This window comes from Apis laboriosa, unplaced genomic scaffold (genome assembly GCF_014066325.1).
Source record: "Apis laboriosa isolate Shangri-la unplaced genomic scaffold, ASM1406632v1 scaffold12_cov154, whole genome shotgun sequence".
Taxonomy (NCBI): Eukaryota; Metazoa; Arthropoda; class Insecta; order Hymenoptera; family Apidae; genus Apis; species Apis laboriosa.
In genome coordinates, this window is record NW_025221207.1 from 5479045 (window position 1) to 5506765 (window position 27721).

A 27721-nucleotide genomic window follows, 5' to 3' on the forward strand; every position below is an offset into this window, starting at 1 on the left:
GAACGAGACTTAAAGCGACATTGCAATTCACGCATGGAATTAGCGGTATTTAGCGGATATTTCGAAAAATTAGCAAAAGTGTCTGGTGTGTACGAGTATCTCGTTTTTTTCTTTTCTTTTTAAAAAAAAAAGCTCGTCGTGGAACGGCTTGTCGGATCGCAGCCTCGGTTTTATATAACAGGCAGCGTGCTTCTGGCCGCGTTACGGTGCCTTCTTCCTCTAGAATTAAATTGCGTTGATCGCAACGCATTGTCGGCCCGACGCCGCCTTTGCCTCTCTCTGAAAACACAGTTCATCGTCGGTTACTAGCGACGACGCGTTTCGCCCGACCTTCTTTTCTCTCCTGTGAATTTCGTCTCGCCCGTCTCGAAAAGCTGTATAACTGTCAGGAGAAAGAACTTGGGCGAGGGTAATTCATCGACGCGACGGTGAATTGAATCGACAACCTCGAGGCTTTGCTTCCCTCGATGATGGAAGGCTCGGTGATAAGCGAGCGAGCTCGGCGATGATCCCGTTTATGAAGTGAGATTTCAATTTTGTTTCATGATTCGTTGGATGTTTTGCGGACGATGATGTCTGATGACGCGTGAATATATATTTTTTTTAATTTTAGACATTGATATTACGATGACGAGATTATTTAACGTCAATTTTTCTTGAACAATTTTGATTCGCACAAGTTCAAATTATGCAGAGAATAATATTGAGAAAAATTGATGGTAATTTTCAATTTTAAGATTGAGAATTAATGTAATTTTTTTTGAAAAATTTTCGTTTAGGATATTAGAGTGTAAAGTATAGAGAGAATAGAGATGACGATATGTAATTATTTTAAATTTTATGAAGATTGGTGTGACTTAACAAATTTTAATATGGGATCCAAAGTGCAAAGAGCAAAGAACGAGTCGATACGTAATAATTTTTCAATTTCTTGAAGAGTATTGTGATTGTTTGGAAAATTTTATCTTGGGATTTCAAAGTAGGTGAGTAAGAAAAATTTCAAAACAATTATAATTTTGACATATTATAATTCTTAATGATTTTTTATTGTTTTAAAGTACTACAGGAATTTGTAATATTAGTATAGTTAATATATATGAGTTTATCTTCTTTTCTTATAAATAAGAAAGTTTATTGGATCAAAATAAAAGACATAAATATATATGTGAATACTTAAATATAGGATATTCACTCTAACGGTTTTCTTTACTTTATGACACGTGAATAAAAGTATCACATTTTATACTGAATTTCTTTTTTAGTGTCTCTTAGAAGGGAATAGAAAAGAATTATGTGATTTCATTTGAACAATTCAAAGACCCATTCACCATGTAAAAAGAGTACTCTTTAAAATGTGTATACATAGCACAGATTATAGTTGATCTTTTCTGACCAAAGAATATTCTGATAAAGTACAGACCATTAGAATCAGAATATCCTGCATATTCAATGATATAAAGGGATTGTAAATAAGTATCTCAAGCATTAACCAGTTAAAAAAGAAAGTCGAATTACTGAAAAGTGTTAAAGTTATTTTTATAATAAATATAAATTGGCCATTCACATTTCTCATAAAGAAATGAATTATGACAATTACATCAACTTCAATATAAATATTACAAATTTTAGAATTCAATTCTGTTTCAAATCAATTTCTGTTTCAAATCCTTTAAATATTTCTTCAACGCAATATATCATTTTAAAAATATTTTATTAAATTACTTAATAATTTAATAGTTAATTTCCTTTTACAAAAATATTTATATAAATGTACATAACTTATACGTTGCATTATTAATAATTTAGTTGAGACATTTCATTCTATTTTTCACTTTCATTAAATTGCAAAATTAAATTGCTCAATCCCCTATCAGCAAATATATTTTTCACATTCTTTATATCTAGGACTATTTTTTAGAATATTCATTCTCTACATCATCATACAAACATTCAATCAAATATTTTCTTAAAGATTTAAAAAAGATATAAGATATAAGAAAAAATTCGATAACAAATTCGTCAACAATTCTAATGTCCATTATATTTCACACGATCGCTCGTCTAATTTAACCACGTAATCGAATGGAAAGAATAATGCAAATACGTTGTTCGTTGTTTTATTGTCCACTTTTCATGGAAACGCTCGTTAGGTATCCATCGGCTTAACTTGTTCGCGATTTCATTATCGCGATACGCTAGGATGCCCGTGATACGATTAATTAATTAAAACGCGCTGTCATTATCTGTCGGCCGGTTTAATGAGGAGGAACACGAGTTTTCAGGATCGCGTGTTAACGTTGCACTCGTTGCACCAACTGTGTTTGTAACAAGGTTACGATGGAACACGTTTTCCGCCTCGTGTAAAAATTCTAAAATTCTCGTTTTCGTAGCTAGTGGTTCACGGGTAGTGTAGGTTAATAAGGTCGCGCGAAAGATCGTTAATAATATTAATTACGGATGCCTCTCTTGACTTTCGTTTTCGTTAAGTAATCATAAATATGTATATCTCAGATTCTAGCTACTATAAAATATAAACTGTAATTATAGAAGATAATTAAGAATTTGCTGGTGTGAAGAATGCAAATAATTTAGGGGATGCGGAATAGAGTTAAAATTAGGATTGTTATTTAATTAAATTTGTTGGAATTTAAAATTCTACACAGATTGTGAAGAAGATGATTTTATTTTTGTTAGTATGTGTAATGATGGCAAATAACTTAAGATGTGCATTAAATTGTTAAAATTGTTAAAAGGGGATAAATTTTTGGGACCGAAGGGGAAGAATTTTTGTTGGAATCTAGTTATTTTTCTCCAATTTAAAATTTGATTTTATATTTATAAACTGCTACAAAAATAAATAAATTACAATGAAAATTCTATAAATTCTATAGACAAAATGCAAAAATTGCAAATGAGCATATTTAATCTCGATAAATTATAGAGAAAGAGATTGTAGTGGCGTATAATTAGGGATGCGCTGATAGTTCGTAATAAAGAAAAGGATTACACTTAAATTTTTTTTTACATTTAAAAAGGAAAATTACTTTTTAATGATATTAATACAACTGAGAATAAAAATTCATAAACTATATAATATCATAAAATTTAAGATTTAGTAAGTTTATAGTATTATATAGCATGTAATCATCTCGAAAATTATATAGTACATCGATATAAAAACTAATTAAATTAAAGTAATGATGAATATTACCTTATAAATTTATTTATACGCGCGATGCACACTAAGTGTCATAAAAACCGAACTTCAAGGAGAAATGAAATATGCTGGCGTGACTTTGGTGTTGAAATAAGAGGCATTAAATGAAATACGAAGATTAATCACTCGTCTTGACGAATAGTGGAAACGATTTGCAGAAATATGAGCGCTATTACAAACGTATGACATTTTGTTATATAATGGAAAAAAGATATATAGCAACTTTCGTTTATATTATATACCAAGATCGATAAAAATTTTGTTTGCGTTTCTCTTAAAACTTAATTACTAAAAAAAAAAAAAAAAGAAATTGTCATGTCAAAGTTATATTATACATTATATAAATAACATTTTATGGATTTTTATTCTTTCTCTAACACAGTAATAAATTCAGCATTTGTTGAACAAATATTAAAGAAATAACACACTCGATATTTCATACATTGCTATAAATTACAAAAATCTTACCACGGTTAAATTCGTCCAAAAATTATACATAATTATATAATAAATGATTTTATCAAGAAATATGTATATACAATTCATGATTTATATCAAATACCTAGTAAAATATAGTGGATGAAAATGTACATCTTCATCCACAACTTCGTAATTACATTTCATAAAAAAAAAAAAAAAAAAATATCGTTTATTCGTTCAATTAATTCGAAAACATTCCAAGGCCTTATTTAAATTTCCCGCTATCACTCACGTCAATTTTTCACGCAAAGAATCAACTCCGCTCAATATCTTCCGCTGTAACTCCTCGAACAAAGGTAATCATTTTCACCGTGTCGCTCAACATAATTATCGTCACGTCGAGCGGTGTTCCGTGCTTGATTAATTAAGAAACTAATTAATCAAGGATAAAGCGATGACGCCCGAGCGTCATCGCGGTCGAACTGTATACGACGTTGATAGCCGTTGGTGGCGCATGGAAACACATTCACGGTTTAATTGTGCCCCGTGATGCACGGATGCAACTCGTTACCTTAATGAGAGTGTAAGTCATCGCACTTGTCACGCCGCGTTCGATTTATCATGAATTCTCTCCCTCTCGAGATTAATTCGAAGAATTACCCAGCTCCGTTCCCATTTATTCTTCCTCTTTTATCTTTCAATTTGTATTAGAGAACAATGGCGCCATATGGCGAGTAAGTGATTCGAGGCTTTAGCGGTAATACTTTGCCCGTAAGTTGAACGAGAAAATGAATGATAACGTCGAGGGGACGTGTTTATGAGAATGGTTATCTCAAAGAAATAGAATTTTTTTTTTTTTTTTAATTTTGGAATTAAAGATTGAAATGGAACGATTCGAAAGAAGTGATTCAATTCTTAAAATTTCATTAATTAACTTATAATTTTGATCAAATCAATTGTTCGTTTTCTGTGTATTGGCGTAATATTCATATTATTATTTTAAGTAATTAATCAAGATTATTTCTCATAATTAGAAATATTTGATTAACATTTAATTTTGATGAATATTTCATCGTTGTATTTTAGTTTTCAAAATGATAGATTAATGGATTATTAAAAATATCGATACCATTCAATCATTTATGAGATCGCATTCATCGAAAATATTACTTTACATTCCAGATCGTGAAGTATTACTTGAACTTGTTCCTTTTCTCAATTCATGAATATTCCTCGTTATAACCTACAAAGGCCTCTCATCATATCAGAAATGCAAAAGTCGTCTTGTTAATGAGGTCTGAACTTTCAACTTTTAGAAATTCTCGTACAATTTTTCTTCTTCCTAATTAAAAAAAATCATATTCTATATTTTTCCTATCACTTTAAAATAATATTACAAATACGTAACATGTAACAATAACTTTTGCAAATAATTTCCACGAATATTTCTTCGAAATTATAATCAACAGCAAACTTATATTTACTTTATTTTTAATTCTCTCAGAGAAGCTTAACAACCATCAACGTTCCAAAATCTTTCCATGAATAATCTAATAAATCATACATCATACATTCCTTCCTCTCTCCAATCCCAAAATCTCCTAAAGAAAAACCTTCAATCTCCACGAAATTCTCTTATCCATCACTTACACAATTTTCCAACGTTTTTTCCATCCTCCCTCGTTTCCACTTCCATTAACTTCCATTAACCAATTAATCCTTGACCTACCAACCCAACCTCTCTAAAACCCAACCTTAAGAGATACTTAATACCTCGTTTCCATCGTTTCACCATCTCGTCCAAAGTATATATATACACGCCATCTATCACGTCGTCTCGAACGGTTAAATAACGAAGTGTGGCGCGAACAGCTCGCATTAAAGAAAACGCTGCGAAGGCAGCGGGTTAACGAGGTCGTATCACGAAGCCAAACCCTCTCCGTTGCGTTATCGCAAAACACGTGTACCCGATACCTGAGCAGCCTGACAATCGTTCCCCATCGTATAGGAGCGAATGGCCCGGCCCCGTTAACCGACGACGGCTGACACCTCGAAAAAGTAGTCCCAAAATACGCGGAACCATCGTCTCGACCTGCTCTCTGCATACTCGAGACTTCCTTTTACCTGTTCTCGGGGGCGACCATATGTCGACCGCGAATAAGGATGCCGACGGATGGTTTTTCGTACCGCGAGATGGTCCGGTATCCTCTTCTTCTGCCCGGTTGCCCGGGACCTCGAGCAGCTGAACGCCCGAGGCTTCAAATTCCTTGAAATTTTTCGAATCCGTGTGGAGATTCGAAGGTGATGATACCATCGTCGTGAAGTCGAGGAATTGTTTCATTAGAATTGAATGTCGTCGATTTTTTGGGAAGGGGGATTATTGGGTCGCGATTAATCGACGAAGATAATAAGGGAGAAAAGAATCTTGTGCGATTCCATTGGATGCGTTCTTCGAGGAATTATATTTGTTAAATTTTTCCACGCGGAGAAGAAGAAGGGCGTTGTTATTAATCGAATTCGTGAATCTGTCTAATTCTCGTGTTACTTTCAGGCTCGAGTTTCGGAGTGTGGGGTCGAAGGATGAGCAAGAAGATAGACTCGTTCCGTCGGGCTGGTTCCCGCGAAACGATCTGCTCAATTTCCGAGAGGCCGGACACAGGGAACAGCGGGAACAACAACAACATGGCCGCAGCGAGCAACAACAACAATAACAACAATATCAATTTGAAAACGGAGAAACCGTTACAGGCGGAGCACGGGAAGCTGGAAAGCAAATTGGAAAGCAAACTGGAGAAGAGAATACCCGGAGGTACGTTTCACAGATCACCCTCGCCCTTCAAATCCTTCTTCATCCGCATGGGTTCGACGGGGATGTTGAACTCGGCCAGAGGCAACAGACGCTCCCAGAACATCGAGGACAGGTTGAAAACGTGCGAGAAGGAGAATTTGTTCCGAAGTTGCAGCACCAGCCAGTTGAACACCAGCCCGACCTACGTGAAAGGAGACGATCCGTCGGAGGGGATAGATCTTCAGATAGCTAATCGAAAAGACAAGACCGTGTCTTGCGACAACCTGGCCGGTCGTCAGAACGACGAAGCGTTCGACGAGCGCGTGAACGACGCGTCCGCGAATCTGTATCCGCTCGGGAACAACGGGCCCATAACGAGTTTCAGCCCGTGCGACTTTGGACAATCGCGGAACGAGTCTCCCATGCGGAAGAGCAGCAGCTGCGACTTCAAGGAGGCGAAGAAATCCAGCTTCCCGTACGCATTCCTGCGATCGAAGCTCTCCGTCCTGCCCGAGGAACGTCACAGCACGTTCGCCTCGAAGGACGAGCGCCTGTTCAAGACTGCGTCCGAGGAGCACTTCCCCGCGTTGAAGATCGAGGACACGTACACGGGCACGACCACGCTTGGTCGGCGACGAGCCAGGAACGGGAATATGTCCAGGGGGAGCCCCAACAAGGAACCGTCCGCCTCGAAATCGGGGCGGAACTCGTACACGGAGTTTCGAAAGAGTGCGAGCAGCAGGTGCGAGGACAGGTACAGTCTGAATCCGGGACACTTGGAGAGGATCGACGACAACTTCCAGCAGGAGGACACCGGATGTTACAGCTCGTACGACAGCAGTCCGATGTCTCTTAGAGGGAACGCAGGCGTCCAGCATCCGGATGCCGGCCAGGATAGAGTGGACTTCGCAGGAAGGATGAACGAGGCTAGATTCTCGGAGACGTCCTCGTTGAACGTGGACCTGGACATGGTGGCCACGCTGAGGAAACACAGGAGGAACTCGGCCCCGAGTGGCGAGCAGAGGCTCTCCTCTCACTACGTGAGCTCGAACGAGTCCGGCTACGACAGCGACGGGCCCAGAGGGGAGTCAGCGGCCGCTTCTGAGAACGAAGGTTTGAGCCTGAAGTGCACGGACAGCTCGGACACCAGCAGCGTGGTCGATTCGGAACTGGAGAAACCTATAAGGAGTTCCACTCCGAGCGAGTGCCAGGAACAGGAGAACAGCAACGAAACCAGGACGAGGAAGAACTCCGAAACGGAGGGCGTGATGAGAGCCGGAAATTCCGAGTTGAACGACGGTATAGACGGGCTTAGGTGGCACCAGAGCAATTCTGGCAGATTGTTGCCGAGCATACATCAGACTTACGACGATGCCGCGATGAACTCCCAGTTCCCAGTTTGTGGGAATGGGCTGACCGCGTTGCAGAACTCGTCCAAGTCGTTGGACATTTCGCCTCATAGAATGAGACTTCAGCAGGACAAGACTAGGTTTCTTAGCGATATTATTCAGCCGCCTAAGAGAGTGAGGAGATGTCGGTTGGTGCAGTTGCATAAGAGGGATCCGAAGGAAAGCTTGGGTATCCGGTTGGCGCAGCAACGCTTGCCCGAGCTGCGGTACATCGTTGTTCAGCTGGAGAGCGATGGAATAGCTCATAGGTAAGTTTAGATATCACATCTAAGGGGGAAGATCTAAATTGACAATCTAGAATAGTTGTAAGAGAGTTGGATTGTTGAAGGAGAATTATCTCGTTAGAGAGCATCTAGATAGTGTAGGGCATAAAGACATTTTTATCATTAACTTTACAACAATGGTTTCTTAATGAATCAAACAAAATACAATTTGAATAAACAGAGACGGAAGACTAAGGCTGGGCGACGAGATCGTGGAGGTGGAAGGCAAGGAGTTGAGGACATTGGAGAGCCTCGAGGAGGTCCAAGAGTTTCTGAGATCCTTCACGGGCAACAAGATACGTTTGATGACCGCGTATGAAGAGACTGTGCCACAAGTGTACGTAAGCCCGCCGACCTTACCTGGGGAGTACGAGTACCTGGAAAACGCAAAGAACCTTTCCAATCTGTCGTTGATCGACAGCGAAACGAAGCAAACAGTACAATCGGAGGAATCGGGCAAATCCACCGCGGACGAAGTAGTCCAATCCTCGAAAAGGCCAGACTTTTTACCGCTCTCCTGCGTGTCCAAGGAGCGAAAAGGCGGCGAGAGTAATTTGGAATCGGCCACGGAGCCGCAACATTATTTGACGAGGCATATCGCCAAATTCGAGAAAGGCTACGGCAAGCCTAGCCTTGGTTTCAGCGTCGTGGGTGGTAGGGACAGCCCTCGTGGTGAGATGGGCATCTTCGTGAGAAGGGTTTTTCCTGGTGGCCAGGCTGATGTCTCCAAGTCATTGTTTCAAGGTAGGATAAAACTTTTAATCAGTTTTATTGTTTGATATTACTTCTCGATTGCTATGTTCTTTTCTATCTAAATATCCTTCTTATTGTACCTATATTATCTTTATTTATATCGATGAAAAGGGGATTAAACAGAGCGAAAAGTGTGTTAATTTTGAATTCCTTCGAAAATCACTCGATATTCAAACGCATTCGTGTACGTACACAGCAAGACAGTTGGACCATTTATCTTTTCAAGGATCTGTCTCGAGCTCCTCTATTCCTTTTACGGCGTTAGCCTCGCAGCAATGTAATCTCTCACGTTACCATTCCTACGTTAACGTGACGCAATCGATCGTGGATTCCTCGTGCCTGGATCGCGCAAGGATCTCGTTCCATCGACATAGTTCGCTATTTCAGGATCACGGCGTGGATCGATGCGTCACGTACTTACTCGCCGCTCGTTCCTCGTGCATTCACGCCATGGACGCGTCGAACACATCTCGAATCTTTAATCCAAAGCCTGACGTCGCCGCGTGCATTTCTAAACAGAGTTCGATCTCTTTCCCTCGCTTCCTCTCTCCCGCCTTCCCCCTCCCCCTTTCTTTTCCTTTTTCATTCTTTTCATTTTTTGCCACTCTTTCTTTTCCCGCCTTTTGTAACACCACGCCACTGGACTTGGCTCGGCCTCGTCAACGGGATCTTTTCTGTCGCTCTCTTCGTTGCCAAGCTAAATGGAACTCGCGATTATGTTTTGCGGAGAAAACGGAAGGAAAATAAATTTGACAGATCGATTGGAAAGTTTGAATTAAGAGATTTTAATAAACACTCGAGAATTTGGATTTGTTTTCAATGTCCGTTTGTTGATGGTTTTTCTTTGGAAAGAGGTTGAGTATGATTTTGTATATAAATAATTAGTCGAACCAGTTTGTTTTGAATCTTATAGGAATATTTGATTCTACGAGACTTATATATAATTTCGATTTCGATCATTTATATGTAGTGCTGTTTAAACGATATTCGATCGAAATTTAAGTTTTGTAATTGTAAATTGGGGCTCGAAAAAGAAAATGAATAAATTAGTCTATAATTATTCCTTTTAATTAAAATATTTTTTAAAACATTTCAACGTATTAGGAAATTATTATTATTTAATATATCTTGATAAATACGAACAGTTTCGATTAAGAAAAAAAAAAAAAAAAAGAGACAAGTATAGATGCTCGATACGAGTGTTTATTTTTTTTTTTTTTTTTTTAACGAAGAAAAAAAGAAGGGTTCGATCAAGGTGGACACGAGGAAGTTTCCTCGTGGAAGAAAAGCCGCGATGTCGACGTCGAATCGAATTTCGCGCACACGCGTGTCGTCCCTGTCTTCTACGCGATTTTTGCGATGGCTCCCGACGCGGTAGGCGGCAACACGTTCTATAGGCAGGTTTCACGCAACGCGTTTCGAGTTTCAACCGATCCTGACACTTTTTACGAGCACGCGAACGTCCGTGGTTTCCTCGTGCCACTGCACCCTGCCGCATGCTTGCATAACGGGCCGCCGGCCGTTTCGGTTGCATAAGTACAGGATCGATGCATCTCCGCCTGCTGCCAAAAGGCTAAGCCTCCCGTTCGAGCTGTTCCAAAATTGGAAACGTTCGAAATTCGAGTCGAACGAGATTTGTTTCTTGGCTTCTCGAATTATAATTGACAAAATATATAGGGTGTTGACGTATTCGCGGGACGTATCGTTTGAAGGATCGATTCTAAAGATCGAAACGAATGGAAAAGTTGATGTACAGAAATTAGATTTATTTTTATATTTTTCAAGTATGAAATTAATGAAATAATCTTGTATAGAAATTTGTTTAATTTGTTTGAATATTTTTGATATCTTATGTATTTTTGCATGTTTCTATATTTTTCTATCTTTGAATTCTTTGTAAATGTATATTCTAGTTGTAAATGTATATTCTAGTTGTAAATTAATAATAGCAAATCGACGATTTATATATAAATTTTTGTTAACAGATCGTTTAATTAATTCGATTCTCTAATTCTTCGTGAATGTATTTAACTAATACAATATTCGAATTTTTGTTGCAGGTGACGAAATTTTAAGTTTAAATGGAAAAGTACTGCGTGGTTATACTCATCAAGAAGTAATCGAATTATTTAAGGCAGTAAGGGAAGGTCCTGTCGAGTTAGAAATCACAAGGAGACACAGGTATTAAACAAAATTCATCACATTAATATTTTTCAATTTGAAATTCTACAGCAAATAAGTAACAATTAATTTTATAAATAAACTAATTTTTATTGTTATCTATTAAATAAAAATAGTATTCTCCTATAAAATATTATAATTTTACGTATTTAATAATCTTGGATCTTTAGCACGTAAACAATTAATATAAAGAATCGCAGCATCATTTAATATCTCTCTATATACTCATCACTTTGTATGAAAATATAAAAATGGATGTCATTGCTAATAAATAATTTTTCAAATATATAACAAAATTAATTATTCTATAAGAGAAACATTTTGTGTTACAGGTATCCAAAAAGTACGCAAAAATCCGCGCCATGCTGAGAAGGAGGCAATGTGGACGAATCTGCCCACCGGAAGTGCTCTTTCGAATCGATTTTAAACGACCTAACGTTCGCTGCATACGAAGTTTTAGGATTCTAGTCTATCAGAACGAATCTTTGATCTTTGATGTTTGTTTCAATTAATTTATTTAACGCGGTGTCGCAATTGCGTAATGATTAAGTTTATTATCAAATGGTTATTATTATTATTATTATTGATTATTATTGACTATTATTATTATATTATTTTTATTATTATATTATATTATTATCATGACTATAAGATTTTATACAGGTACATTGAAACAGCGTGAATTTATTGTATGCAATTTCTTTTATTATTATTATTATTATTTTTTATTATTATTACTATTATTACTATTTTTTATTATTATAGAGGACAATAAAGAGGTCGTAATTTTAAGGTGCTTGAGGAATCTGTTGTTTGCGAGACAAAATGATGTGCAACGATCGACAACGTAATTTTTCGATAGTTATTAAATAATAGTTTTATTTCAAGAGATTTTACAAATTTACAATATGTACAGGTCCCGAGTTCATTTTTACAGCGGTCACGGAAGTATTTTCTTCGTTTTTACAATCTTCTTATACAGATTTTCTTCACGCGTCGACGAGTAGAAGGTCTGCGCACGACTTAGCCTTTGTCGTCCTGAAAAAAAGTATAAAGAATTATTTAAAGTCCCATTTTTATTTTGAAAGTTTAATGTGTTATATAATTAAATAATTAATATATATATATATGTTTCGTGTTGATTATGTAAAAATTTGGATTCAATTATTAAAATATTATTGAAATAAGTATTGAATAAGTATTAAGACGATATAATATTATATCAGATAAATATTCATAATTTTGGAATATTTATCTACGATATGTTTATCGTGAAATAAAAAACTAAGAATATTCTGGAAACATATAAAAAAAATAGAATGAAAAGATGCTAGATAAAACTTTTTAAACAAAGATTCAATTTTCCTTTGATTAAATTTTTCTCGAAAACATAGTTTTCGAAAAAAAAATTTCAATTTTATACGTATATCTATTTTAAATATTTTACTCTTTAAAATTGAAAAATTATGATTATCCTTTTACTTTTATATAATCAAAACGAAAATATCTAATATACAATTTTATAATATACATTCTTTTAACTTAATTTTCTTTTTTCCTTTCTTTAATACAATCATCTAATATTAAGTTGTAAAACTATATGCAATAGGACAACACTGCCGTACTCACTGTAGTTCCTTATTTTTAATGCGTCTACAAAGGTGCAAAGCAACCGGTCCAGTTTTGATATTACGGAAAAGCTGAACGGCCTTTCTATGGGTCAAGTCGTGACAGACGTGGCCATTCACTGCCAAAATCTCGTCACCTGCTCGCAAACGGCCATCTTCTGCGGCTTGCCCCCCTGGCAATACCGATTTTATAAAGATACCTGTAACAAACATAATTATATAGAATAGTATAGTGTTATGGATTAGAGAAAGGAAACTAAGCAACGATTAATCGAAATGAGTTCGATAAAGAAATATTATTAACGTGATAATTATTAATTATTTACTCGCAGATAATTTATTAACATACGATTTGATGAAATTGAATAGTGTTAATAAATAAACTTTATAGACAAACTCTGACAATGTAGTGTTTAACGTAACAATTTGTAATTTGTAGAAAAAATTTTTATAACAATTAAAATTTAGAATTCTAGAATTTAGGAGATTTTCAGATTTTGCTTTGTATCATTATGAGAATCTAATGAATTGAATTGAATTGAATTCCACGCTTTGCGAGGAAAATTGTTCTTTGAATTGAGTTTTATTTTAAAAATTAATTTCCATATTTTTGTTTTAGCGACGATAGTGATAAATTATGTATTTTTAAACAGGATAAATATTATTATTATTTTTTTTATTTGAAAAATTTTTGCATTTTTATTTATTAACACGAAAAAATAAATTTTAAAAATCTGACTTCTTTTTTGAAATTAATTTGATAATACAAAATTTAAATGGGCAATTCTATGATTCTAATTTACTAATATTTTTAAAAGAATGTATTTTAAAAAAGAAATATTTCTAATGAAATTAAAATGAATAAAATCATAATATAACCATCTACTTCGTCATGCTCTCAAAATTAATTTTTTAAATCGTTGTCTTCGCGCCGTATCTGTTTGAACTCCATCTCTTATACAAATTTAATTCTTTACAATATATTATCGTGTATGAATTAAATATATTATACTTTGAACTATATTAAAATCTATTTCTAATTTTACATAAAAATTAAATCAATGAATTACCGCGAATCAAATTTATTTTAACAATTTAAATATAAATAATTTCGTTCCTGTATTTTCCTATTCCATAATCATATTCAACTCATTACATCATTACATCACACAATTTAAAATATTAATATCCAATCAATTCTCTCTCTCTTAAAAAAAAAAATATACATATACACATTACAGAAACTAAACCAAACATTTCCAAACCCTCCAAAACTTTTCTCTAAACTAGCTCGAACGATTTCACGGCGATCCTCTTCATCGTTCAAGAGGCGAACTACCAGGCATATATACCTCTCCCCCCTTCGTTTTACACGAATGTAAAACAACTCGAAGCTCGCGCCGATATTCCAGATGCGTGCTTACGAAACCCAAGTTCCACGCTCTTCCTAGGATCGTAGCGTAACGAGCGCGTAAAACTCGAGACCGCTTGTATACACGCGGAGGCAATTTATCGACAAGAGGCGGTGTGCGTCGGTCGAAGCGAGCTTGTAAACCTTGTGCCGGGAAATCGACGTCGGTGTTTCTAAGCTATTTCTGCTCGGGTCGACCATCAAACGTGCGCGTCCACGAGCACGAAGAGCACCGTTTCGCGAGAAAAATAAAAAGCGTGCATATATCTTTCAAAAATTGATATCATTATTTGGTCATCTTTTTTGGAGCAACGAATTCTTTTTGAGATTAGATTAGGGTGAAAGGATTTAAATAGGGATGAAGATTATATTATTGATCATTTTAATTATAAATATTATGTTATACTAATTGAGATATTGTGTTACATGAATGAATTTTGATCGTTTGTATTAATATTAATGTTAGGGATTTTATATAAAAGTTGTGGTAGTATTCAATTTTAAGATTTATTTAATTTGCAATTGAAGATTTTAAAATATAAGTGATTTTATTTTGTATTCCATTTCAAGTAAAATGTAACAATTTAAATTTAGATATTTAATGAAATATTAAATATATGTGTTTTTGCAAGTTTTGCAGAGATTTAAAGTATTTTGTTAAAGTATATAATATTCAGGATAATATATAGAAGTTAGGGAGAAATTTTGAAGTTTTTGCAAGTTATTACAATATTCTATCGTGTTAAAAGTTTAAACAAGTTGAAATGCGATAATATAAACGATATAAATAATGTTAAGGTTTATAATATTTATAATATTTATAAAATTATTTTGTTTTGGATATTTTGATATTGAAATGTTGAAAAAGAAATATTGTTTATGAATATTGAATATGTTTAATCGTTAAGTTTAAGATACTTATATTAATTCCAGGTGAGTTGCCAGAATTGAAATGTTTAACACTAGATTAATATTTAAGTGTTTAAAATGTTATTTATTATTTTAGTTTATGTAGAATAATTTTAAAACGTTGAAAAGATTTTCGTCAAAGTGAAATGTTAACGATTGTTGAAGTTTTGGAAATTTTTGATACATTTAATCATTAGAAATTTGAGATAGATTTCTAGGAATATTGTGTTAGCATTTTTGAAATAGTTATTTAACAATAATATTATATAGCTTTAAACATTTTTAATATAATTACATAATTTGAGATTAAATATAAATTGAATAACATATAATTATAGTAAAGTATAGTATCGCTTTTAATCTTGTTAAAATTTAAATCTTTTTAAAGAAATTATTGTAGCAAATTATTTATTAGTTTTAATATTAATTCAAGTTTAAATTAGCTTAAATATTAGAATATATATGTAATATATCATATATATTATTTTTAAATTAGTTAAATAATTAATTCATTTAATGGTAATATGCTATAATAATATTAAACAACGAATATTAACGACGTTGCCTTGCATAATAGTTGTTAAACATTTTTACTGCATTTAAATTAAGATAGCGTTGATGAAAACTAGCTTTAAAATTAATATTATATTAGTCTTTAATATTAGCATGGATTTAACTTTAACATATTAGTACCTATACCAAATTTATACAATAATTAATTATTTATCCCCCAAAATAGTTACTGTTAGTCTTATATAACAAACAATACATAGCATAGATCGAAGGTAGAAAATAATGTAAACATTCTTTTATAGATGAAACAAATATGTGAAACGCACAAATGGAAACATAACAGAAAATACAATTATAATTATCCACATTATTTAAGAAAAAAAAAATCAGTAGAAATTTTTTGTTGATGTGAAACGTTTTCATTTCATTTCCCTTTCATTATATCATTAAATCTCGATAAATTTTCATTTCTCATCACGCGTGAATTTTAATAATAATATCGTTGTTTTATCGAAAATAAATTACTCACCGATGCTTCCCTTAGGACTGTCGCTTCCACCCACAATAGTGAATCCCAGCGATTTCTTTCCAGGACCCTTCTGAAACACGACGGTGAGGAACGTCGAGACGGTGTTCCTAGGCCTCCTTGGCAGCGTGCAAAAATTCGAAACATTTTGAGAGCTCGTACCGTTCTCCACGACAGCCTTGTCCGAAGAACCAGTCCTGTTACACTCGTTCCTCCTGTCCCGATGATGCTTCGTCTGATGTTTTCTGAAGTGCGTACCAGGTGAATTCTCGACGATGACACCGTGGCCATTCTCCATATGAACGTTCTCGTAGTCAACGCTGCTCTCTGTCAGCTTCTTAGAGGACTGGTCTACAGCCGAGTACCTGGAGACGACGATGTCCACGTCGCCAGGTCCATTTCCGCTTCCAAGAATCTTCCTAGCCTCGGCCATGCTCAACCCTCGTAGCCTCTTCCCATTAACTATCAAAATTTCGTCGCCTATCCTCAAAGTACCTTCTTTATCGGCCAACCCATTAGGCACTACATGAGCCACCAGGTAACCGGGACTGGATTCCGCTGTTTTCGCGATGAAGATGCCCAAACACTGATCCGAACTCTCTCTAGGAAGTTTCACGACCATCGTCTCCGTGGTGTAAGACCTGTTCCTGATAACAGAAAGCCTAGAGCTTTGATAGCTCTCCGACCTTAAACAGTCTTTACTGTTCAACCTCTCGATCACGTTCTTCTCCTCGGACAATTTCGAGCTGTCACGATCCTGTCGATCTATCAGTTCGTTGTTCGCTGCCTGACAGATCTGGCTCGAGGAATCTTCAAGAGCGTTAAACCTGGACACGTCCTTCCTGCAACCTCTCCCCTCGTTCCTTCCACAATAGACGTCCAAACTGGAGAACATCTTCGCTGTTCTTTCGACGTCCACGATGGAGGACGAAGGTTTCCTCGGTGGTAACTGAGGTGGTGAATTCAAGGACGAATCGTTGAGCGTGGTTAACAATCCAGAGGCGCTGCTGCTGCACCTGTCGTCGAGCAAAGAGCTGGTGGCAGAGTCGTTGTCCAGGATACCGGAATCGTTGTCGTCCTGATCCTGTTCCTCGTAAAGGGGATTCGTTCTGAGCTCCTCGAGACCCGGCAAAGTGCCGTACGAGAAACTCCTCAGTCTTCTTCTTTCCTTGTCCTTGCCCTCCTTCTTGTAGATCTTCGCTATTAACTTACTGGTGGAACTTTTCAGATACCTGTCCTGCATTGCTCGAAACTTGGCGGCCAAACAGCTCGATGGTGTTATGCTGTCAAACTGAGAGCCATCCTTGAACGTTCCATCCTCGGTGCTGGTAGAACCTTCCAGAACGTGATCCATGGATCGCCTCGGTGTCTGATGATCTTGAACGAACTCTCTGCTCTTCCGCCACCCGCGATTCTGTTGACCGACGCTTTCCTCGATTATGTCATTGGACAAAGTCGCCATCTTGTGACCAGCGGATGGTCGCAGACCCAAGAACGAGGAGCGATCCTCTTGCTGTTTTCGATGAGGTAATCTGCTCTGCGATTTCGACCGTCTTTTCCTCTTTGCCTGAGTTTTCTCCTCCTCGATGATCTCTTTCAAATCTGATTCACAGACCGATCTACGAAATTCGTTTCTGGTCAGGCCATGCTGGTTCAACTCGCACATGGAACGAAATTGCAGCTTCTCCGGCTCTTCCTCTTCTTCTTGCTCCTCGTCGTCCGAATCTCGATCCTTGAAGAAGCTCAACCTGGTATTTTTCACGCGGTCCAACAACGGGTTTCGTTTCTCGCAGACCCTCCGCCTCTCTTTCTGGATTCTCTTCTTGTTCTTCTTGGTGGGACTCCGCTCGGTGGTCACCTGCGACGTCTGCACGTTGTAGCAGTTCCGCTCCGACTCGGAGCTCGACGACTTCCGGCGAGCCCATCGCACCGGAGACAAATCTGTGAAGGTAGGAAAAATGATTTAATACATTGCTTTATATTTTGCTCAGAATTATTAAAAAAGTAGAATTTTTTTTTAAATATTATATTTTATTAAATAAGAATTATTTTGAATAATAAAGATTAAATAAATTATCAAATATAGGAAATGAAAAGAAGTAAGGAATTATTAAAAAATTTAATCAAGATTAAAAATGGATGCATAATCATTTAGAGTTAAAAGTTTGTTGGTTTATTTTTTTAGTAGTTTCATGGTAGTTTTTTTAAACAATAGTGATACTGAGAAAAAATTAATAACTTGTAAATTTAATTTTAATTTTAATTTTAATTGTGAGAGAAGTAATTGTGTAGTTGTAAATTACAAAGTGATTACATTATAAATAGATTCTTTTTATTTCAAAAGTATTTCTTTGTCAAGGAAAAGTATTGAGAATTTTTTGCACATCTCTTTGCTATATTCATAATACCCATTGAAATGTTTGTCAGTGCTATTTACACCTCTATTTCATCACTACTAGACTGTCTTTCCTTTGAAACTTCAGATTTTAAGACTTTGCACAATGAATGTAAAACGAATATTTGTGACTGACACATCAAATGAATAATTAGACATAACATGACACGTTTACTGAATGACTGGAAGACTGTAAAAATAATTAATCATAATTTTATATTGAATCTATTTGAACAATATTCAATATTCAATATTCAATATTCAATATTCAATGGGAACCTATTTTATTTGAGATTTACATATAGTAATTTTTCAAATATTCTATTATACATAAAATTCATCGTGTATCTAATCATTTTCAAAATTGAATTAGAAAATTATATACATAAAATTTCAGTTAAGAGTAATAAAATATTATGATATAATAAAATTAATTTTTAAGAATTGTAATAAATTTATATTCCAATGTAGCATCACTGTACAATTAAAACTTCATATTGCACCGATACAAGATTATTCTTCAATTATCATTTAATTCAAATTTATGGCGACAAACAGTTCAAAAAGCATCGTTACATTTCACAAGATCATTATCAAGAATTACAATCCACCATTATCACTGATAACAAAAATCATTCTTAATCACGTTCAATAAATCACTACCTTTAAAAAAAAAAGATAGTTATAATTACAAAAAATTTTAACAATTCGAAATCTGTTTAATTAATAATTTAACGCAAATTACAAAAATCAATAGACGTCGATAATGATGAAAAAATGTGAATCATGTCGAATCGAAAATTCGAATTCTAATCAAACACAATTAACGCGAATTACATTTTAAAAATTGATGGATATCGACGATTGTCTTCGAGTCGTTCGCGTCGTACAACGTTCTGTCGTACCAAACGTTGTTAGTCATCCTTCCAAGGAAACGATCGACGAGCGCGAAACGTACGCGTGTGTACAAGTCGAAACTTCGTTTAACAGTGACAGCCGCGACGAAAATGATCGCCTTCCTCGAACCGTGACGGTATATGAGTTTGAGCGGAGAGGCTCAAGACAAGGAATCGTACAGGATGTGTGGAAGACAGGACATCCCGTATGAGCAATTCACGTGAGCGCTTTGCTCTCGAGCGATAATAAAAATAGTCACACGAAACTAGGAGAGGAATTGGAAGAGGAGAGAATCGGAAGTGACGTTCTGTGCGAACTTCGAGGTAATAATATTTAGAATAATCATTGCAATTTGAGAGAATATAAATAATTACAACGCTCAAGATTCAAAATTTCAGATGTTTTAATCGAAAGATTTGTGTATCGTCCAAGTTGCAACGATTAAAATTGAATAACGGATATAATTGGATAAGAATTATTTATTAGAAATAAAAAAATGACATCGTGTTTTTCGTCAAGAGAAATAATTTAGAGAAATAATTTTCAATATTATTTTCTAGAAGATAGCTTATCGCTTCACAGATTAATTATTATGTTATATAAATTTCATAAAGTTTTTGCAATTTATCTTTGATAATATTCGTATTATTTCCTGGAAGATAATTTCACAGATTTATTATTATTATTATATATATTTCGCAAAGTGTTTTGTAAATTTCATTTTACAATTTCTTCCATAATTTATATTTTAAAAGTTAATTTATCAGTTTGCAATTGTTATTATACATCTACAGAATTTCAATTTAAGGATACAGGAAGTAACGTTTTAATAAAATCACCGCTCGTCTTTCTTTGGCAGCTCTTTCCTTTTATGCCAGTTCGTCGTGTTACATTTACCGCAAAATTGATCCCCACTTTCTTTAGTTGTGAAACGTTTTCTTCAATCCCCTTCGGAACGATCCCAAAGGTCTATTTACCGTGCAATTCTTAGCTCGACTCTCTATCATTATCGTCGATACTCGAGAAATATAGATATCGCGTGTAACACATTTCCTGCAATTCGTTAAATCCACTCTGACATTTCTAACGGCAAAAATTTCGATTATTTGTGCAATTATTTTAGAAGTAAGTTGTTAAAATTTTGCGAGATATAATAATGATTAATATGTGAAGTGGTAAGTTGTTTTTAAAAAAATAATATATGTATGAAAATTATTAAAGATAATGTGTGATGATGCCTAACATTTTATGATAATGTTAATTGCTTTATTGTGAATAACAGAATTTTATTTTTTTCATGATATATAAAAAGTTTAAAGAAGATATTAATGTAAATGAGGAAAAGTATGGTATTCTTAAAATAGATTAGGGGAAAGTAGTACAAGTGCATTTTTTAAAATAAATATAGGAAAATTGTATAATATGTATATTTATCTGAAGCATCTTTATTTATGAATATACATGTAGTATTATATTTTATGTTTATTTGTGTATATAGTTAAAGTTTATATTTTTTTACTTTTTTTCATATTTTTACATTTTTCATATTCATGAAAAAATATAATTCTTTTATAATTCTTTCTTCATATAATAATGGAGAAAATTATGGAGATATTCGAAACACGCAAATTTTGTTATTTCATCAATAATATTTAAAATAATTATAAACAAAAAAATATTAGATTATTTTGAGGAAACAGAATTTAAAAATGAAGCTACTTAAACATATAGAATAAGAAACACAAAGATTAAAGAAATAACCATAATAATCTTCTGCTAAGATATTTCTGTTTCAGTTTATACAAAAGTAAATAAGGATCAAAGAAACACGCCTCTTCGAATTTTATATTGCACAACTGTGTTTGAAGAGTGTAACTTGATGCCGCAGAATTTTTCCAACCTTTCCCTCAAACAGTGATTTAAATAATTCGCAATTTCCCCGCCCGCAAACGACACACCATTACGAAATCTTTAACCACCGGTCGTTTTTACCGTGAAGAAACCCGTTAATGTCCACGTAACGTTACAAACTTGATGTTGGCCACTAATGCCACTACCTTTTCGTCTAGAATGCGAGCTGACTTCGCAAAATCCAACTGTTTCGTTTCTTAGATTGAAAGAAAAAGTTTACGTGCACGTAGAAATTCTTGCTGTGACACCAAATAAAGAAAACGAAATATTCTGATTACAAAACGTAATTAGAGATACGGGATATAAAATGAATTTCAGTAATAAAAATTCATTCATTTTTAATTTTCAACGTTTTTATACTTGAATATTTTTTAAATAAAATAAACTTGCACGAGAATCAATTTCCTTTTGATATTTTTATTTTATCAACCACGAATGATTACAACTCATTTGTGTTAAATTTTAATATTTTATGTCTAGGTATTTTTGTATTATTATAAAATAAAATTTTATTTCGTATGAAATATACTTATTTAATATTTGATTTTTATTTGACGATTTGAATTATTATCATCATAATATAAAATGAACATAATTTTGTATTACACGTTTTAATTTTATCTTTTTATTTTCAGGCAGATTAAAATTGATGTCATTAATTCATTTCCACGATTAAGGATTATGAAATATCTATAAAAATAGTGACAGGTTCACGCATATATGCTAAAAACCACAATGATGTTATCTCAGTGTTCATAGAAGTGACTAACACAGCGGTTTCCTGTGAGGGTGTTCCTTTGTCGGCTATGTAAATACTCATTGAGATTAAACACACAATTTTACTCAAAGGAACGTATTTGCTAATCCAATTATTATTTTATGATATCGTCGTATCACCGATTGCATTGATAACACGAAATTATTATTCAGAATTCGTTAAACATTACGTGATTCTGTGCGAATAATTGTGATCCAATGTTTGTTTGAAAAATTTAAGAAATTGACTAGTAAACAGAAAATATTAAAATATTTGAAATTTCTGATGGTGTAATTTTACGATGGATTAAAATGAGACGAGGTAAAAATAGATGTTACACAGAAATTTTTGCGGAAATGAAATAAATGATCAAAAATTTGCAAAACATGTTTTTACTGAAATCCTAAGAATTGTGAAATCGATTCTCCAAATTATTACGAATTCTTTTTAAATTTATATGCGTGAATCACATACAATATTTTGCTTCATCGTGTGAATAGCTTTAATTGAAACGTCAGATTTTTGCCTTTTATCGTTAACAGAGATTATATTGGAATGCAGCTTGTTTGCATATCGTCGATTTTGTCTGGAAACAAAAAATTAATGAGAAGTTTTTGAAGAAAAAATGGAATAATTTAAATAATAATTCAAAACAAATTGCACAAAACAGGAGATGTATTACGATATACGCAAAAGTAAAGACAGTGATACAGCGGATTTTTATGATATGATAAAACAATATTATCTGCAATTTGGTAGCAAGAAATAAAGTATGTCATTGATCAAATAAAATATTGTTGATCTCTTGGATAAATTCCATATTCAATAATAAATTTTTCTCTGAAAATAATTTAATCATCTCTTCTACTCTAGATAAAATCAATCTTATCTACTTGTTATATATTAAATTAAATATAAATTAATGAAATATTTATACATATATGAAAATCAAAAATTAATATATAATATTATTATATATTTTATTGCAATATTTATAATTGTCAATAACTAAATAAAGTTTCAAGTAATTTCAAGTAGCCAATATTCGAAAGAATCGTAAAATACAATCAACGTATTGTTTCTCTTCTCACATATTTTAACAAAGTATCGGCTTATTAAGCATATTAACATGTTTTCCAATACGTGCAACATGCGTTTAACACGTGTTGCTGAGTTCATCATGACGAACGAGGTAAATCTCTCCTGTTTCGTGGCTGGGTTCATAAAAAGAGACTCTCACGAAGCTAACGAGGCTATGCAAAGTTTCTTCACTTTCGAAAGAGGCTTTAATGAAACGACGCACGAAAAACGAGCATCGGCTTGGAGAAACTTTTGCGTTTTTGAAGAGAATCGACTCGAAACGCGGAGATTATTAATCCATTAAGGATGGAGTGGTGAAATATTTACGCGTATAATTATTCAACATTCATCAAGGTATGTACATAAAAATATAAATGCTGTCAAATAAATTTTTTACAGTACTTGATGACCTGATTTTTTTTTTTTTATTTTTAGAATGATTCTAATGCATGGACGATTTCATGTGAATAAATACTAATTATATTAATCATTAATGCTTACGTAATGAACGTATTCATCACAAAATAGAGATATAAAAAACATTTGCATAATTTAATGAAATTTTGTAATATTGTTAATTCTAATTGAAATATAAAATACCAAGTAAATTCTTGGAATTATAATATGAGTATCTTAAGCCTCAATACTTTCGAAATTAAAAAGAGGAAAAAATATTTTTTTATTAATTATTTATTATAATAGAAATCTTGGAATGTTTTTAAAGATATAGTGTATTAAAATTTCTAGATCTATTTTTATTAATGAAAAGAGAAGGATTAGTATTAAATAAAATGGCGGAGATAAAAACGAATTAGGAATAAAGATATGTGAAACAATGAGACTATTTTCTTTTTCTTTTTTTTTGCAGGAATGTTTGTGGATGCAATCTCGAGTAATAATCGCACCTAAGATGAAATCTCGATGGTACAGACATAATCTACGTCCAATCTGCCAATACTGTTAGCTAATAACACGACATTAGTCGGTGAATATTGCAGCAACATCGAAAGGAGATGGTATAAATTCCAAATGAGTAATTTCGAGGCGATTTAGCCAATTCGTTGGAATCGAATTGAATCGTCAAAGGAACGTGGTTGTAAAACATAATTTGAATCGTATATGAATATAATTTTATAAATGTAATTAGGATCTAATTATAAATATTTCGTGTGAAAAACCTTGTGGATGAGGATATCCTGTTTATTGGGCAACAATATTATTTTCATTGGGATATTGTTTAGACAGAGAATACTTATTGAAATTGTTAATCTTAAGACTCGATTAAAAATTACAAATTACATGATTTTGAATCTTGAAATTCCTTAATTTATTTCATTTTATTCAATTTTGGAATTTTGAACATACTGTATTAAGATTTATATTCGAGAAATATAATACCAGTTTGTATGGGCAGAAAGTTACATTCGATTTCAAGATGGCTAATCAGTGGCTAATTAACGTTAGAATGATCGTAATTTGGATTATGAAAGTTCACGTTGCATCCTGGTGTAAGCAGTGAGGTAATTGTATCGGTGTTTTCTCACGATTCTTACCTCTGTACTGAGACGCAGCATGAAAGTGGTAAGATGCTCCGTCAAGGTCTTCGTCAGCTTGAAGAGGACTTAGGCTCAAAAGTTTTGGCGCCTCGGCGTGGCCACGAAACCAACGCATTTCTGGAATAACATTAATAACAATAATAATTAAATCTCTCATATATAAATATTTTTATCGACTCGAATAAAATTATTCTTTCTTCCACTGCCTTTAATACTCCGTATTAATTTTTTATATATTGCAGAATATCAAAAGATTGCAAAGCAACGATCGATCGACCATAATAATAATTTATAAAAGTGAAACGGGTTACACTTGCGGTGAATGGATTTCGCGTGAACGAATGGCGACAGTTTCCGCCGTGTTCGCTGAACCGAGGCCCTTCCTTTCTATCTCGTGATTGCACTTGTTACTGATACTGAATATTGTGTAAAAAAAAAAAGAAGAAAAAAAGGCTTGATGAACGGACAACCTTGGCAAAGAATGGAGGATGTCATAAATTACGAGGCTATCGTTAAATCAATTCATTGCTATGTTTGATTTGAAATGCCTCGATCACATCGACGATGTAGATTACGCAATATTTCAAAAAAATCGTACATTCAGAAAATTCACATTTCTTTTCTTTTATTTTGATCTATTGAATCATTTATTGATTAAGATTCGTCGATGCACAGGTAATAAAGAAGAAGGGGATTAATTAAATTAATATTTAAAACAATTAAATAATTCTTTATTATAATAATACAAAATTTGTACAAATAAATCATATTCTTATTTGTTCACCTTAATTTATGAAATTATATACATGTATTTACTACATATTATATAATTTCTGCAATAATATAATTTTTTATTATACAACAATTTTTCTATTAAATTAACCTTGCTTAAATAATATTTATTATCAAATACAAATCAATTATATTTTCAACATTTCGTATCATTAATTAAAAATAACAATTTTCTTTATATCAATCAATAATAAATTAATAATTCCAATTCCTTTCCAATCTCTAATACAGATTTTACTTTACAGAAATTTACAAATATCGATTACGTGATCAACAAATTGCAAAGCAGTGCCTCTTCTTACAGGCATTAAAATCTCCAATACTACTGTCGTGGCGCTAGTATCGTTCACTCCTTCTAAAATAACAGAACATTACATTTCAAGGTAATTAACATTACTGCAATTTTTCCAATACTACTAATAATAGATCTATTGAAAAAAACAATATTCCATTACAAGTGAGATTATTAATTATTAGAAAAAATTAATTGAAAATTAGACATCATCTATTTTTATAACTTAATCTATCATATTTTATATTATAATATTCCACAAATCTATTTCAAAACAATTCCAAAGAATCCAAAGAAATTAATCTCTCGGAAAGGAGAAGAGGAAAAAAAAAAAATAGTAAACATCTCAAAGAAATTTGCCTCATGTACTACTTACATAAGTACCGTTGCATAGCAACTGTCGATGACGAAGCTGTCCTCTTCCCTCTGGCAAGAATACATCGTTCGATCTATCGTGATTCTCTGTCAGACGGGATCCTCACGGAGGCGTTACCGTTCATCTGTTCCTCGTAGAGACCGTAATTTAGCCACCTTGTACACTCGTCGAAACGAAGCGAGGAACATAATAGCTTCTACGATAACGGTCCAACGGTGGAATCCTTCGTGGCGAATCTTAATTTTTCCGTGTGATAGACGCCTCGATGCGTAACGAGGGATTTCGAGCGCGATTATCTTGTCACGATTGAAAACGGTCATTACGAAACTGTTTTACGTTCGTTATCGATTGAACCGTCTCATTTTTAGAAATAGAAATATCGTTAATCGTTTGCAAGATAAAAATTTAATATAATTTTCATACATGGAGAGAAGGAATATATAATATATATAATATAATAATATATATATATATATATAATATAATAATAATATATTATAATATATATTAATATATATAATACATATAATACATGCGTGAATTAAGAAAAATATAAAAGAAAAGTACGAGTTCGTTTTGAAGAAATATTGCATATCGATAATTAAGAAATATTATAATATATGTGCATATCGTTTCCATCTCTCACATACATAGAGTGTAGATATTCCACCATTACATAAGTGTGATTTCTATTTGAGATTTTTAAAAAATTTCAAATTTTATATACACACTTTTTTATTTTACAACGAAATAACCCTACTTCCTTCGAACGTTTTAATAACTGTCCTCTCAATTTCTCCAGATTTCCTGGCGAGCATGGAAATTTTGCTATGCGTATCATACACGCGCGTGTGTATAATCCTGTTTCGACGAGACAGCCGCGTAATGAGATGATTAATACCGCGAAATCGAGTTATGCAAGGTGTTAATGCATCGATTATGTAGCACGCAAGCACCGTGAGAGAAAGAGACGAGGGGACGAGAGAGGCGACTTTCTCCGATGCAAATATGTGTGCCGTCTCCGTTGCTTCCACGACCACGTCCACTTTTCACTTTTCATTCAGACGACTGATGACTATCAAAGAAGATGAATCGAGGATCAAGGGTTGGCCTTCCGTCGACAGCAAGTTCACGGCCAAATGACTCGAGAAACGCACGCTTTGTGACACTTAGTTGGTCGCGATTCGACATCTGATCAGAAAAGTATGCGTATATCGAAGGATTGATAATCATTAAAATCAGAATTGTATTTTATTTCGAGTTTCTTGGAATGTATCGTTACAATTTAAAGATAAATATACTGTACGTAAAATTCCTTTTTATTTAAATATAAATTTTTTGAAACACTTTGTGATGTTATGATATTCAATCTGTCATATGAATCCCATCGATCAAAAATTTAAAGTCAACTAATGCATTTTTTTTTAGAATTTCAGAGAATATCGGAAGATATAAAATTTCTTAGTCGTTTTCGAATTATATAATAATAAAAGTAGCAAGGAATCTCGATGATTCTAAACTTTGGCACATAGTTTTAACGTTGAATGAATTGCATGGTTAGATAGAAGTTTTTTTTTTTATAGAATTATGTGGAACGCGAATTTTACGCTCCAATTCGTGGTTTCAATTCTACAAAGCAAAGAAACT

The 27721-nt window shown here is 33.6% G+C and overlaps 2 protein-coding genes and 1 long non-coding RNA gene across 8 annotated transcripts in view; 2 read left to right on the forward strand and 1 right to left on the reverse strand.

Moving 5' to 3' along the window:
* Window positions 1-11788, forward strand: part of LOC122720368 — a 103627-nt gene extending 91839 nt beyond the window's left edge. For both annotated transcript variants that reach the window (XM_043947031.1, XM_043947034.1), the window contains exons 5-8: window positions 6189-8082; window positions 8279-8841; window positions 10911-11031; window positions 11364-11788. In XM_043947031.1, coding sequence (XP_043802966.1) covers window positions 6189-8082; window positions 8279-8841; window positions 10911-11031; window positions 11364-11400 — 2615 coding nt within the window. In that variant the 3' untranslated portion in view covers window positions 11401-11788. The remainder of the gene's footprint in view (window positions 1-6188; window positions 8083-8278; window positions 8842-10910; window positions 11032-11363) is intronic.
* A 94-nt stretch (window positions 11789-11882) lies between these two features.
* Window positions 11883-24771, reverse strand: LOC122720369. Of its 2 annotated transcripts, none has more exons than XM_043947035.1 (4): window positions 24612-24771; window positions 16022-17959; window positions 12661-12859; window positions 11883-12069 (listed from the first exon to the last, which is right to left on the reverse strand). In XM_043947035.1, the coding sequence occupies exons 1-4, from the start codon at window positions 24769-24771 to the stop codon at window positions 12021-12023; spliced, it is 2346 nt and encodes a 781-aa protein (XP_043802970.1). In that variant the 3' UTR covers window positions 11883-12020. The 2 variants fall into 2 exon arrangements, with proteins under 2 accessions (XP_043802970.1, XP_043802971.1); XM_043947036.1 differs by lacking the exon at window positions 24612-24771 and adding an exon at window positions 19251-19395.
* Window positions 20008-27265, forward strand: LOC122720370. Of its 4 annotated transcripts, none has more exons than XR_006347758.1 (7): window positions 20008-21538; window positions 21857-22299; window positions 22521-23412; window positions 23494-23521; window positions 23927-25289; window positions 25652-25789; window positions 26877-27265. It is a non-coding gene; the product is annotated as an uncharacterized LOC122720370 (long non-coding RNA). The 4 variants fall into 4 exon arrangements; XR_006347759.1 differs by having other exon boundaries at window positions 20008-20485; window positions 21107-21538; window positions 21857-23412; XR_006347756.1 differs by having other exon boundaries at window positions 21857-23412.
* The last annotated feature ends 456 nt before the right edge of the window (window positions 27266-27721 follow it).